This window comes from Zophobas morio, unplaced genomic scaffold (genome assembly GCF_036711695.1).
Source record: "Zophobas morio isolate AGI-343-1 ecotype UQ-CSIRO unplaced genomic scaffold, CSIRO_AGI_Zmor_V1 ptg000014l, whole genome shotgun sequence".
Lineage (NCBI taxonomy): Eukaryota > Metazoa > Arthropoda > Insecta > Coleoptera > Tenebrionidae > Zophobas > Zophobas morio.
The window spans coordinates 7,068,104-7,084,101 of record NW_026972119.1 but is presented as its reverse complement, the minus strand read 5'-3'; the positions used below and the strand labels follow the sequence as shown (position 1 = coordinate 7,084,101).

The 15,998-nt window shown below is 32.5% G+C and overlaps 2 protein-coding genes and 1 long non-coding RNA gene across 3 annotated transcripts; 2 read left to right on the top strand and 1 right to left on the bottom strand.

Annotated features, from left to right (window-relative positions):
* The first annotated feature begins 205 nt into the window (after positions 1-205).
* On the top strand, positions 206-1,745 carry LOC135128949 (uncharacterized). Its single transcript, XM_064056030.1, has 2 exons — positions 206-368; positions 460-1,745. The coding sequence occupies exons 1-2, from the start codon at positions 287-289 to the stop codon at positions 1,596-1,598; spliced, it is 1,221 nt and encodes a 406-aa protein (XP_063912100.1). The 5' UTR covers positions 206-286; the 3' UTR covers positions 1,599-1,745.
* Positions 1,746-2,007: 262 nt separating this feature from the next.
* LOC135128569 (uncharacterized) lies at positions 2,008-2,664 on the bottom strand. The gene is made up of 3 exons (XR_010280440.1): positions 2,591-2,664; positions 2,148-2,472; positions 2,008-2,091 (listed from the first exon to the last, which is right to left on the bottom strand). It is a non-coding gene; the product is annotated as an uncharacterized LOC135128569 (long non-coding RNA).
* A 10,616-nt stretch (positions 2,665-13,280) lies between these two features.
* On the top strand, positions 13,281-14,760 carry LOC135128948 (uncharacterized). Its single transcript, XM_064056029.1, has 2 exons — positions 13,281-13,435; positions 13,490-14,760. Exons 1-2 carry the CDS (start codon positions 13,363-13,365, stop codon positions 14,623-14,625), a joined length of 1,209 nt encoding a protein of 402 aa, XP_063912099.1. The 5' UTR covers positions 13,281-13,362; the 3' UTR covers positions 14,626-14,760.
* Positions 14,761-15,998: the final 1,238 nt, after the last annotated feature.

Sequence of the window (15,998 nt, the reverse complement as noted above, 5' to 3'; positions counted from 1 at the left end):
ACATATTTTCAAATGAAAATCACGCGATTTAACAAAATATGTCCAACTTTAAAAATGTTACGATATGGAGCAACCTATTGTTCACCTGCAATAGTATCAATCAACTGCGTCATAATTGATTATATTTACACAATATTCCATTTACCTTTAGGTATTCTGTATCTATGTATATATACTTATCACGTAAACAGGTGATTAAGAGTACCTATCTTTACTTGTTACGACGAATAAAAAGAAGCAATGATATAAATAAAAGAAAACGAAGCTTTTGTTAAACAATGCTACAATGATTGGCTTCGCGACACTTCTAACCGTTGCTTACCAAATCTCATTGGGTACATCGTTCATTGTGCCCCGAAGGGCCTCAGGTACAAACCTCTCTTATTAATAACTACACGTCAGTTAAAAATCTAATTGTTCGCTCCCACAATAACAAATAACGTGATTTTCTATTTGTAGGATGTGCCATCAATCTATCCAGTCTGGACCCTGAACCCATCGTTGTCTCAACCAGTAGCTACGAATTCTTGTATCCCGAGCTAGATACAAGCACGATAGCGATAGCAGCAGATGAAACTGTAGTTATATCGTGTCCTGGAGGTAAACTAACCTTAGGGTCAACAGAGGCGGGTACCACGATTACGGCAACTTGTCAATCCGGTACCACATTCACAGCGGACGGAGACACTTTTAACTTCAATCAAATCACGTGCTCAAGAAACCCATCCCACACAGCCCGATACACGGGAAATTCCTGCGAAGCCGGTGGTCGAGAAATTGAGATCGGATTTATATTAACCGACGACAGTTTTGCCCGACAAATATTGATTTGTTTCGACGAGAAAAACCTAAATCCGCTTTATTCCACATACGATTTGACGAGGTCAATTGGGGCAAGCGAGAGTGACGTTAGCAGACCTAGTTTCATTGAAGATGATTTCTACAACCTTCCGGATAAAGTAAACGACTTGTATGTACGTGGTGGGCAAAAAGAAACCATTAATGGTCTTTTGGGTCTTCCTGCCGATTCGACCAAGTACATAGAAGACTCTAGCAATTATTATTTTGCACGTGGTCATCTTACAGCTAAGGCTGACTTTGTTTATGCTCCTCAACAAACTGCTACTTTCCACTATGTGAACGCGGCTCCACAATGGCAAACTTTCAACGGTGTTAACTGGGAAACTGTTGAGGATGATGTTAGAGATTATGCAGACACTAATGGATTAGATTTGAAGGTGTATACAGGCACCTATGGAGTATCGACTCTACCACATGAAGAAACGGGTGAAGATGTGCCTCTATATTTGTATGTAGATGACGACGGAAACACCGCATTGCCGGTACCGGAACTCTATTGGAAAGTTGTGTACAATCCTGCAAATGGACAAGGGGTTGCTCTTTTGGGTATCAACAACCCGTATCAAGAAGACGTGGACAAGAGTGTTATCTGCAAAGATATTTCTTCGTCTATTAAGTGGCTAACCTGGAAAGCCTCGGATCTAGACGCCGGATATTCATATGCGTGTGCTGTTGATGACTTCAGAACGAAGGTTTCTTATCTGCCTGAGTTCAAAGTCACAGGGTTGTTGGTGTGATTATCTTAAATATTTTGATTCTATAACAGATACAATTGTAACAAAACAAGAATTCCCGTACAAATAATGATAACATTCAACACTATTGTTTCTGCTATATCGAAACTTATAAATCTAATTAAAATACAAGTATTTTTTTCAACATGATTTCATCTATTTCGTTTAGGCCTAAACACTCGGTGTTCAGTTGTATCCACTCTACGCTGCCTTGAGAGACCATTAAACAATGTACAAAGGCAAAAATAGAAGAACGAAATATGTCACTTTTATTAAATATTTTAACACTGTATAAAATCAACAAAAAAAAAATAGTTTAACGAACACGATTTTCACTAACCAAAAAGAAAGTATAATGTACAAAATATTATCACTTTTTAATATTTTTCTTCAAACGCGGCAGCTTTGTATCCCGTCATTGTCTTGGTAATAACTACCCCCACTTTTTGGTTTCTGGGCCCAGTAGAATTATCAACATTAATTGCACAAGTAGTATCTAAAAACAATAGTAATAAGAAAAACGTCTTCAACACAACTACGCCCACAATTTACTTTGTTTATTATATGTTGTTAAGGCAGAATTTTCTTTCTTAAAGTTGATGGACGTTTCTAACACAACGTTACGAAGAGTTGGGTCCTGTTCTTCGGAATCATAACACAGCTCAATGTGAATTTTTTTTAAATACCCTGTTTGACAGCGTTTTTCTATTATTTCTTTGCGATAAAAGTGTGACAGTTCCAAAAGTATTATTGCTTTTTCCAGTTTATTCTTAGACATTGTTAAGGCAGCTCTAGCTTCGTATTTTTTCAAACCAGGGAATCTCATAATTAATGATTCCATGTTCTCACTTCTTCTGGTGTTTGACAAAGCATTAATCTGAAATACAGCAATGTTATTAAAATGTAAAAGGAATGAATACTTTTAACAGTTAATGCAAAACTGATTGTATATAAAAGATAAAAGTCCATGGTTAGTAGATGGTAGATTATCTCACTTTGGTTAAAATTAGTGATTTTTAGGCATATTCTAGATGATCAAATATGCAAAGTTAAATCCGCACGTACAATGTAGTAATATAATTATAACTAACAATAAGATAAGCCATTTCTATTTATAAATGACTCACAGTTAATCTTTTCAGTTTAAAAGTTTATTCGTTGCAAAAACTTGACGCAATTGTCAATCCGTTTCATCCAGTACATTGACATCTTCTCGATTGGCAAAAAAATTACACTGAAAGATTCAGATTTATACGTCCTGTTCTCACTCTCCCCACGATACAAACGAAAGAAAAATGGAGGATAAGACCAACATTCGCACTGAAAACTCTATCATCTTTAAATATTCACAGACCTCAAAAATGGCAAATTTTCTTAGTCATAGTTCCATATTTTCGTTTTTAATCATTTTCATCGAGTCTATAACGATTATTATCAAAACTACATTGTAAGAAAGTTCACTTCCGAGAGCCTAATTTAGAACAATCTATGTGCTCCTTGAACCGAGTGATAATTGATTCTCTTGTCTAATACATTCTTGATTACAATCTTTCGAGTTACTACGGAGGGTCGGTTGCGAAGTGTAAACGATTTCATGCCAAGTTTTCTGAAATTAGTGATTGCAAAAGTGAAGTCTGTTGACTAATAAATTGAGAGTTACCATTATCTGCTAAAAACAATGTTGGAAAGCAATATTGAAAAATGAATTGTAAAAATACTAGCAACTTTCTTGACTGTGTTGAATTTTATTCGTATTAATGTTTTTAATTATCACAAGTGTACTTTTTTTCTAATTTCTTTTTAAACTACATCAAGAGGTCTTCTATGAAAGAAAACAATGGGTTATCCATTGCTCTCGCATAAAGTGCAAATCTTTTAAGTAGCAAGCAAATTCATACATGTCCATTAAATTTTGATAATAATTTCTATAATAAATAGTTACATTATACATCAATATAATGATTTCATTGTTCATCTTAAACATATTTCCTTGCAGAAACCGCTTTACAAAAGGGAATTTTTATTTTTGTTTAATTTTTGTTAGTGACAAAAACCATTAATATTTTATACACGTTTTATAGAAATATTTAGTAAAATTAGTTCATTCTGAATGTTTAACTACATATTTAGGTAATTCGTTTAATATCAATGTTTTTTGTTGATATTTAAGCTGGCAACAATAATTACATTTCTGACACACTTCATAACCTTAAAAGATGACAATCCAAATTTTTTCAAGAAACTGTAGCTTATTATTATAAATGCTGATTACCAACCAAGTTACTAAATTTCCATGCCTTGCTGTGGTTTTAAAAGCTCCCGAATGAATCATAACGGGTGTACAATAAAAATATATTTGAAGCAGGCGATGAAAATCCTATTGTTTATGGCTTCTTACTTCCTGAGCGTAAGCAAAGGAAGTATTGTAATCGAATCCGTCGGCCGACTATCTACTTTTACTTTTTTCGACCTTTCATAACCCTAGAATACGAAGAAATAGGTCTCCCGTTTCCTTCTGTCTGTCCGTTTGTCCGTCTGTCTGCGGACCCCGATTTTTATTAAACAGATAATCTTCGAAAGTACTAGGCCGATGGTCCTACGTCACTTCAAAATTGTACATAGTAAATTGGTTTTAAATAGTATAAAATAATATAGTCCTACACGTGTAGTTTATGATTCCGAATTGACTTTTTACCCGTAACGTCCAGTTTTTTTGGAAAAAAAATCAAGATTATGACACAAAATTTCGCAACTTAATTTTGAATCTGCAAAACCGAATGCTTAGAAATCTTGCAGATGGTTTACAGTTATGATAACCATGATAAGTTTTTATTGAAAATATATTTACTTATCCCCTCCAAAAAATTGATGATGTCAGCTCAAAATTTTGCCCAATAAATCCTATCTAAAATGTACAAAATGTGATGAGTCTGTACTTGTGATTTATTATTCCATTCATATTTTTTGGATTTCCATATACAGGGTGACTCAAAAAAATTAATGAATGCGTCAATGCATTTTATTGATTAAATCAGAAACTACAAAACCCAATGCTTTGAAATCTTGGAGACGTTTTAAAGTTATCATAAGAATGGTAAATTTTTGATCAAAATGTATTTGCTCATCCCCCCTAAAAGGAGCGAGGAAAGTTCTCTCGAAACAACTTTCGACCAATTTTTTACAATGTAGAAAGAGTCACATCAAAACAACTTTCTGTAAAACAATACGAACATATTCTGCATAATTCAGTCGAACATTCTGTAGGATTTGATATCATCTGTTACATTTTGAATTATTGTTAAACAATTATAACATTAAATTTTAACAAATACTAGAAACCCCTTTTTGTACACACAAAATGAAGGGTTATTTTACTAATTTGGCACATTTTCTAAAACACCTTCATTGTTATTATTAATTTCATTAATTTTGTGTGCTATTTTATTCTATTCTATTCCGGATCATTTAAGGGTGTTGCATAAATTTGATTTATAAATGTAGATCTAGGTGACCAGTTTGATGTATTGCGTTGCGACTAATGATATATATATAGTGGTAACATTCTGCCAAAAAAATCTATTGTAGCTCCAGTTATGTGAGCAGTAGCACCATCCTGCTGAAAATAACCATAAACTAACTCATCACCAATTAGTTGATTTTAAAATGGGGTTAAAATTTCGTCTGGGTATCTTGCAACATTTATGTTTCCTGAAAATATCATTTATCTTATTGTTAAAATACTAAGAAACTCTTCACCATAAAAAAAACGGACCAATAATTCTGCGTTGGCTAATCGCAGACTAAACGCCGACTTTCTGGGAATATTGAGATGACTCAATGAAAAGTGTAGCCACTAAGAAGAAAGTATGATTCAGTGAAAAACGTTTTAGCTAGAGTATTTAGAAACCATTGACAGCATTGAACTCTTTGAGGAAAATCAGTTGACACTATTCATGTATGGATATGAGACAATAGAGAAATAGTGAAAATCTTTTTTTTATAATCGTATTACAGATACCAACAGACAAATCAAGTTGTTGTGATAAATAACAGATAAAAGTACTACAGAGAATTTTTCTCGAAACTCTTCCATACATTATCTAATTATTGTCAAGTTCCATCTACTTCTATACCGTTTCATTAGTTAGACATACTAATAAGAGATACTTTGTGTTGTACAGAAAAAGCCATTCTTGGTAAAAATATCGTTAAACAGTAATCACACACTAGTTCTGCAAATACCTGATTTTTATCAGACAAAGAAAACAAAAAAAAAAACACCTGTTATAAATAAACGGCAAATAATAATTCCAAGGGCTGCTCCAAATGTATTTATATTGTACACCCGTTAGTTCGACAAAACTTTGAAATATTAATGGAGATAACATATCAAAGTTTTCAAAAATTTTCTCATCACCAATATATACCAAGTAAAACATGGATACAATGAGTGAATGAAATGCTAACTACTTACAAAACAACCGAAACATAAAGGTGATAACTTCTGTGGTCAACTCCAAACATAAAATTTCTCCTACAAAGAGGAATGACAATATTAGATAAGTCCACACCAGTTGATTCTTATAACGTGTAATCAACCCAAATTCTCTTCTAAATGGCATTAGGTTTTAACTCTCTTTCTCAATCCTCGTTGTAAGTACATAGTAGATAGCGAGAAGTTTGCTTGAGAACCTTATTGGTTAAGACCACCCAACACTCCCAGTAGTAACTAGAGAATGACTTTCGTTGATTATACAAGTAGTGGTATCTAATTATGGCATTTTTTAAGTCCCTTGTAAAACCCATCAATCGCCGCCACTGGTACGAGCAATCGGAAACAAGCTATATTATGAAATTGTACACCCCCCAAATAAACAGCTGCTGATTTTACTTCGTTTTATTTTTTTTCGATGTACCTATATATAAATTTCCAAGTTTCGATTAACGTTAAAATTACCGGCGCGTTAAAACCGTTATCAAGGCGCCAAATTTAAACGCACTTATTACATCTGCGATCTTGGAAATAACCTAACTATTCACAGCAAATTAATATTCCAATCATACTTACCTTAATAATTTTTGGTTGAGTTTTCAACGTGTAGAAATTACCAGAATTTTCATACTTCATTTCTGTTTGTGTCCTCCATGGCACACACAACACTGGATTGAGAAATATTGGTTTTCTAGGATTCTTAATGCCTAACATTCTTGATAGTGTTACGAACGTACTTCACCAGTTATTTTTCTTTAAAATGATAGATCACTAACACAACAACGATCTCAATTTAACAGAATTTTTGCCACTACCGAAATCACTGGATAAACTCCAGATTCTTCCAGCACTGTTGCCTATATCAAACGGACTGTTGTGTGTAGGGTAGGGATAAGAAGAATTCAAATTGAAAATTGTTACAATTCACTAATATTATATTCTGTTATTATATAAAAATGTACAGAAGAATAGTTTGTATTTTTATTTAATGATACTCTGGACTGTTTTCCTTCAGTAACTAATACGTTTTCTATGCAAACATTGCAGACCAACACCCATTGACTCAAAAATACTTGAGACTCGAGTCTGCAGTTTTCGATATCGTGTTATGTAACAGATAACTAGTGATCAAATTCGCAAAGTGTTGATTCCAGTGCATATCGCTGCTACTGATACATATTAACAATAAGGCATGTCTCAGCCATGAAATTGCAATTAATCACTGTGGAACTAAGTACCTATAGAAGTTGGAAAGGACACAGATTTTAACAAAAAACTGTAATGTAATGATGTTAATAATTAATTAATAGAATAACATTTCATTTTAATTTTAGTATTTCCAAAAATGGGTTTAAAGACTTTAAACAGCAGTTCAGTTTCTTAGATAAAGTTAATTTTGCATTTTTTTTTCATGATAACGCCTATAAGTATGATCCAAAATAAAAAATAGCATTGTGTTCACAGCCACAGTTTAATACTTTTTTGCGATAACGTCATTAATTTTATAAAAGGGATGGGTGTATAATTTTTTTTTTTTATAACCGTTAAAATATTGTACTTACTCATTTTGCCAAAATAGGGAAATTAAAATTTGCACTAGAAACTTGAAGCAAGATTTATTTAACACAATTTTGGAAATTTAGAAATAGAGAGATGAATAACTGTCACTAGCGATTTACCTGCCATGTTCAAGATAGTTGTAAGGCATTATACAATTTTTAAAATTGCAAGTATATTTTAGACTTTTGAATGCTATTTACGAAGCAAAATTTTGACATAACGTCATCAGATTTTTGATGGGGATCTTTACAACAAATTTTGGTCTGATGTTTTACCATCTACGTGTATTTGTCGTTTAAACACGTCTAATCAGTTCAGCAGGTTCAAAAATTATTTCTTTAATATAACTTTATAAGTACCAACAAATTCCAACAATCGAGCGACTAGAGGCTGACAGACACGAGAACCCTATTTCAAAGTTTTAAAGAAGTTCATTCTGTTATTTCTAAACCAAATCATTCAATTTTTTCAATAATCACCACTTGTAACGTTATGGGTATTTTTCTAATAATTAATCCATCTCAGGTATGGAAACGCTATTATGTGGATTTAAAGTGAGAGAAGTCATGAAATTTTTGCAGATGGCCAAAAATTTTCTAATTACCGATAACTTTGAAGCGTGTGTAAAATTTTGGAGAAATTGTTTACAGCGTTTTTAAGATCAGTTGTAAAATTTTGTTGTACAATTTTGAGTTTTTTTTTTCTGAAGATCCACATGCGTAATTATAAAAATAAAGATGGGTTAATAGACCACTGATATAGAAACATATGTTAAATAAGATTTACTTAAGAAAACTATGAAATGGCGGCATACAATTTTTGGTGAGGATTAATGGAACCATTTTGATTAGCATTTTATTATCTACACATTAATATACTTAGATGTGTACCTAAAATTTCACAGTAATCTGTTTACTAGAATTCATCAACAAATGAGAGACACAAATGGAAGACCTACTTCTTCATGTTGACAGCTACAGAATGTCGAAAAATGTATTCACCTATTCTCTAGCTTACTCTCTGCCTGTGAAAATAACTCCAGCATCTCTATCTTTAATATTCATTATTGATGATAACGATGATCATGAAATTCTTAGATAGTATTATCAAGATAATTCTATTGAAATAATTGTAAGAATTTCAACAATAAACATATAAATTCGCAACCTAAATCTCCAGATAAGGTAGCAACTTTATGGCTTGAAGTCATCTCTAGATGTAGGTACGACCTACCTCAGATAAATATCAAAATTTTGTAGATGTACTGAAGAACTTATTTTGACCAACAGGAAAAATATATGGGGAATTTACTGTTCGAAAAGATTCCTCCTTTTATTTATTTACTTTTTTACTTCCCGAGCGTAAGCGAAGGAAGTATTGTAATCGAGTCCGTCGGCCGGCTTTCTACATTTACGTTTTCTCTACCTTTCATGACCCATACAGTACGAAGAAATAGGTCTCGCGTTTCCGTCTGTCTGTCCGCGTCTGTCTGTCTGTCCGTCTGCATGTCTGTCTGTACCTCTCTCTGTGTGCCGTCCCGGTTGCCATTAGACAGATAATATCCGAAAGTACTGGGCTGATACTGGGCTGATACTGGGCTGATTGTTGTCAAATTTTGTATGCGTGTTAGAAAGGTCATCTAGATAGTTAAACGCTAACCAAACTTTGTCTAATCATCCCCACCAATAATGTGATGACGTCACTTCAAAATTATACATAGTAAATGTGTTTTAAATTGTATAAAATAACATAGTCCTACACATGTAGTTTATGAATCGGCGTTGAGTTTTTACCTGAAACGTCTAGATTTTTGAAAAAAAAATCAAAATTATAAAACAACATTTTGCAGTTTAATTTTGAATCTGCCAAACCGAATGTTTTGAAATCTTGCAGATGTTTTAAAATTATGAAGAGCATAATAAATTTTTAGTCAAAATATATCTGCTTATTCCCTCCAAAAAATTGATGACGCCAACTTAAAATTTTGCCATATAAATCCTAACTAAAATGTGCAAAATATGATGAGTTTTTACTTATGATTTATGGTTCCATTAATATTTTTTGGATTTGCTTTTACAGAGTGACTCAAAAAAAATATTGAAGCGTCAATTTATTTTACTGATTTAATCAGAAACTGCCAAACCGAAATCTTGGAGATGTTTTAAAGTTATCATAAGCGTGGTAACTTTTTAATTAAAATGTATTTGTTTATCAACTCCAAAAAAATTGATGATGTTATCTCAAAATTTTGCCGGATAAATCCTATCTTAAATGTGCTATATATGATGAGTTTATACTGATTTGTGATTTATCACTGCATTACTATTTTTACTGCCCGAGCGTAAGCTAAGGAAGTAAAGTAATCGAGTCCATCGGCCGAATTGCCACTTTTCTTGACTTGTCATTACCTCTAGAATACGAAAAAAGTGATCTCCTGTTTCCGTCTGTCTGTCTGTCTGTCTATCTGTCTATATCTATCTATATTTTTATTAGACAAGTAATCTCCGAAACTACTGGACCCATTGTTGTCATATTTTGTATGTATATTAGGAATATCATGTAGATGGTTAAGTACTAACTAAAATTTTCTAATCATCCCCACCTCCAATGGAATGACGTCATTTCCAAAATTTATAATAAAAAGTTTTTTTTATATCTTAAAATAAGATATTAAAAATAAGAAACAGATCATGACGATGATCTAGATAATGAATTCGATTCCTCCAGTGAAATAATGGCGACGGAAAATAATGAACTAAGTTTGTCAAAGTTATGTTAGGTTTAAGGTTAGGTAAATACTTATTATGTTAACATTTAATAATGCTAATTTGTAAAGTGATTACACTGAAAGATTAAGCTCCGTCATAAATTTACTCTCCGTTGTATAACAAACATAACTAAAAAAGAATGTGTTAAAAAGAAGAACATAATTAGACGTTATACATCAAACAATCAAATTTGTAATAGATATTTTTAAGGCTCCAAAATTATGGTAAAATTATTAAATAAAATTGGAAGAAGCAAGTTTTCGAACTATAACTCTAAAAATTCTAATTATTTGTTTTGTAAATTGTATCTATGATCTTAAGTAATAATAACACATCAAATAAATTAGCATCTAAAATGATATAAAAATTTATTAACAGCGAAGTTTATCGTACCATCCGATAAAGGAAATCTAACTTTGCCAACGCAGCTTCTACGTTTGTCACATTCAATTATTGAATTAACAAATTCATTTCTAAGCTGTTTTTAAACTAAAACTGTCAAATATCCATAGTCGACCTTTATCCAGAACATCGAGAATAGCATACATATACCTAGAAGGCAAATTATCAATAAATAAAATGTACGATCTTTAAAAGCAACAAATTGAGTAGTCAAATAAAAAATACAGAAGATATTGTTACGAAATACACCCTTACACCGCCACGGTACGACGCCTATGGTCCTCGAGAACTCTCTGGTCTTCCCCTGATGATGATTCATCCTCAATGCGACTGATCGACGTAGCGCTAAAAAACGCCTGGAAACGGAAGTCGCGAATGGGGGTTCCGGAGGAGTCTAGAAGTGGTGACGTAGGGTTTCGAGAAGGACCGCGTGCTGTTTAAATAGAGTCCACCTTTGGGGAACGGATTATTCAGCTAGTTGAGTCAAGAGCGTCCAGTGAAATTCGCCGGAATAATTTCTGTACATAATCGTTGCAATACTTATTAGTCGTGTAAATTCGAGTAAGGAATAAATTGTTGAGTTTTACCCACGCCAATTTTTATTCGCCCGTACATCGTAACAATATTCAATGAGAAATTTAGCGTAGCATTTCATATACCCAAAAAAGATGTCTGTGGACGTTGTACAGAATATTTAATATGACTGGAAAGCCTGTCTGAATAGAATTATTGGAAAAGTATCCTGAACATGTCAAAAGCAACGAAGAAGCTAGACAGGAAAGATAACCAGATTGAGAAATAAAAGTAAATCTCAACGGCAGTAGTCGTTTCGTGTGATTTAGAAACTGTCTTCACCAAAAACTAATGTTAGCAACTTTTTTTATCGAACTAAATTAAAAGTACATATATAATTTGATCCTTTACTCCAACATTAATAAGAAGGCCTACAATAATTGTATTTGGCATGAATTTACTACTGGAAGAAGAATGCTTGGTCGTAGCTAAAACTTTGAAAAAAATATTTATAACCCTACAACATCGTGTCTTTATCTTTGAAATGTGCCTTTTACAAAAGACAAATATTTATTCTTCCAGAAAAATGCAAATAAAGAGTACTTATCTGAGTAGTGTGGTACATTTTCAAAAAAATTTAATAGTTTGTTGAAATTTATACCACACAGAGACCAAAATTTTCTTTGTAATATTTTTAGAAATTTGAAATTTACTTATTACTTGCATTAGTTATGATTGTTATGAACAACAAATAAATGTGGAACATTATTTCCTGCTTAAAACATAATATCTTAAATTGCTTCCAGCATAATTTAATTTGCGAATATTTCAAATTACATAGCTGATGACACAACAAAATATTAATTTGGAAAAGTGGGTTTTAACTGGTGTTTTTAAATGGTATTTTAAGACTGTTAACATTGTTCGACTTTATTTGTCTAAGAAGCTATGAATATAAATTGTTTATTGTTTTATTGAATAACAGTGTTCCGAATATATGCAGTTTGCAATTCGATTATGACAGCCAAATTCTTTATGGTGGGCACGAACTGAGGTAGTTAATGCGAATGACGTAAATTCTTTTATATATAGTCAGTTTTTGAAAAACACTTGCATTGCGTGGTCACATTTTATTTATTTATAAAACTAGTTTTTGATCAGTTATGTGAGTAAAGTACATATTTAGAAAACATTGTACATTCCTCACTTTTATTTTATGTATACTTTGAACAATTCGTGGATGTTCCAATATTTTAAGTCGTTTCTATTTTATAATATTTCTTTTTAAGTTTCTTCCAACATCGTGAATTCACAATTGTCTGCATTTAACACAATCATAAATCGCCACGCTACCTTTTATTATTAAGTATTTCTAGGTTTTCTAAGTTCTATAGCAATTTACAATCTCTTCAACTATTATTAACGTAACTAATAATATAAACTATCATTTTCACTACATTAAAAAATATTGTTTAGCTCATCCATCTATTGCCTGAGTATTTTCTATACGGTTTTAAATCATTATTCTTCTTAAATTAATTCATAAATTACATTAATTGTTTGTAATTATTTGAAAGAATAAATAAAGTAGTTATTGTTCTACTATTTACATAATTAGTCGATAAAATCTTGAGATGACGCAATCAACCCATAAATTTACCATCTACATTATATTCTTAAATCACCTACATGTTTTAGATTTCAAAGCTTTGTCCCCAACAGTTCTGTAATTATAGTGGAGGAAGGGGCTGACTTTAAAATGGCACTGTATATGATACTGTTGCACAAATAATGAAAGAAAACTATGCATGAGATTCATGATTAAATGTAATTTACTTTCTGGGTAACCCTGGTATATTAAGACGCACCTACGTCGTAACAATAGTCAACAAGTGGTTTTGATTTATTAGATCAAACAAGTATTTGTAAATAGTTATCTGATTGAGATAATTAAAAGTGTACGTTTTTTAAGTCAATAGAAGATGCTGGGAAATTGTATGAATAAAAAGTGAAAACTATTATCATCACGACAATGGTTCAATTAGCCCTTTTCTTGATTATTGCTTACCAAATTTCACTAATAGCACCATCTCCTAGACGTCCAGGTATGATTCCTCCATAATTCTTGTCTTAATATACTATAAACACTCATATTGCAGGTTGCAGTTTCGATTTATCCAATTTAGACCCTGAACCAATTATTATATCTGCCAGTGATCATCAATTTCTATACCCTGATCCAGACGCAAGTGAAGTGTTTTTGGCAAAAGGTCAATCTATCATCATATCATGTCCCGGTGGACAATTAACCCTAAACTCAACATCAATCGGAACAACAATTTCAGCGACATGCAAACAGGGTAATAAATTTATAGCAAATGGTACCACCTTTAAATTAAATAAAATCACGTGTTCGACAAATCCATATCACAGAGCGTCCTCACTCAAGCAATCCTGCGAATCTGGCGGACAAGAAATCGAAATTGGATTCATTGTAGGCAACGATAGTTTTGTTCGAGAGATAGCAATTTGCTTTGATTCGAAATATCGAAATCCCTTTTATTCCACATTTAATCTCACCCGATCTATAGCTCATCGTGAAAGCGACGTTATAAGACCTACTTTCGTGGAGGAACTAGTATATACTCAACTTCCCGTTAGGATGACGGACTTGTACCTTCTTAGTAACCAAAGATCAGTTATTAATTGTCTTTTGGGACTTCCTGCAAACTCTACAAGATACATTAAAGATTCGACCGATTATTTCCTCGTTCGTGGTCATCTCACTGCTAAGGACGATTTTGTCTACACTTATCAACAAATTGCTACATTTCACTACGTGAACACCGCACCACAGTGGCAATCTTTTAATAGCTTAAATTGGGATGCAGTTGAATCTGATGTAAGAAACTACGCCGCTAGTAATAAATTGGATTTGAAAGTGTATACAGGAATTTATGGAGTGACAACCTTGCCTCACGCGGAAACGGGAGAAGACGTGCCTCTTTTTTTGTTTTCAAGGTATCTAAACGCAATAGCAGTACCGGAATTGTTTTGGAAGGTTGTCTACGATCCTGTAAGTAAAAAAGGAATAGCTCTGTTGGGTATCAATAATCCATATCAAAAAGACGTTGTAAAAAGTATTATTTGTGAAGACATTTCTTCATTTATCACCTGGTTGCATTGGAAGCCCGCTGATGTACAAGCTGGATATTCATATGCGTGTACTGTTGATGAGTTCAGAAGAAAGGTCTCTTACTTACCGGAGTTTGAAGTTTCAGGTTTACTCTTGTGATTGTTCTGAGTATTGTTTGCACTCTGAATCTTTATGGAACGTTATTTTTTATTTCACCGAAATGTAACCTTGAAAAATTGTATATTCTTATTTACTATATAAACTTTAAAAAATAAAATTCAAACAATTAACGTATTTTGAGTTTTTTAAACATCAACATGTAGTATTATTTAAAATAAATAATAATACATTAATCAGAGAGAACTTCCTTTACCCTTGAAGCACAATTAATGAAACAAGTCTAGATGCTAAGGTAATTGTTACAATAGTAGAAGAGAAATATTAAACTTCAGACAAAACCACATGCTATGCTGTTTGGTGATGACGTCATCAACTTTTTAGGTTGGTACAGATGTAGCAGTACTGATACATACAATATATTAATAAATAATAACTATTTTGCTACATTTTGCAAATAGATAGGGAGTTTTTAACTTAATGAATCACACTTATTATTTCTTCCTCTAAGATAATATGGATACATTAGTAAAACACAAATAAAACTATCAAAGGGTAAATTTTAAGCAAGACTTACTTGACAAAATTACAAAAATCAAGCTTTTACAGGTGACGAACGAATGAATTCTGGTTAGCAACTTAATATGAAAATTATTCTAATCTTAGACACTCTTCAAGAAATGTAAGCTTATGCAATCATGTTGAAAAAGTGGATCTTATTCAGATAGAGACTCTACATATATGTTCTTCTTATAACATCAACTGTTCTTTGCCAAACCTTATTTATTTATCTCGAACAGATAAAAATTTCGATATCAGATTCGGATGAGAAGCGTCCTTGCTTTTGAAAAGTTCAAGGTTTATAACTCGTTAGTTCAAAAATGTAACGTCCTAATGCACATTGCAATACCTAAATTTTGCTTTAAGTTTTCAAGAAATGAATTCCACTGATTGTTCAACGAGAAGAAATTTCTCATTGAATTTTAAATTTTAGTACCACTATTTGTACAATTTCAAAAAAGCTGACCACCAATATTGGCTACCAAATATTGTATTGTGGTAACCCAAACTTCCCGCCAAAATCGAGGGGATTTTAAAACCCACGAAAATTCATATTTTGGCTTTGAACTGTGATCGTCAACAAAATGGAACCCTATAGGTACGTCCATTTTTTTTATTTGTCGGAATGGTCGTTAAAGTGGATCATATGATCATGGTTCTGATCAAAGTGGTCGAGCTCTCGCGTAGCATAGGTTGTTGCATAATTAACGTCATCATCCGCTTCCTCGCTCCTCGCAGATTGCGATGCCAAAGAACAAGCGCACTCCATGAGAAAGTAGGTACCCCAGGAATTTAGAAATAAAAAGCTTTACGACAAAGCTTGCGTTAAAATCTCCCCCGTTATTGTTGGAAAA

Excerpts from the sequence above, each read along its gene's own strand:
- LOC135128949 (XM_064056030.1), top strand. The coding sequence starts at position 287 with ATGATTGGCTTCGCGACACTTCTAACCGTTGCTTACCAAATCTCATTG. Across the intron at positions 369-459 it reads TGTGCCCCGAAGGGCCTCAG|GATGTGCCATCAATCTATCC; the intron begins GTACAAACCTCT and ends TTCTATTTGTAG.
- LOC135128948 (XM_064056029.1), top strand. The coding sequence starts at position 13,363 with ATGGTTCAATTAGCCCTTTTCTTGATTATTGCTTACCAAATTTCACTA. Across the intron at positions 13,436-13,489 it reads ACCATCTCCTAGACGTCCAG|GTTGCAGTTTCGATTTATCC; the intron begins GTATGATTCCTC and ends CTCATATTGCAG.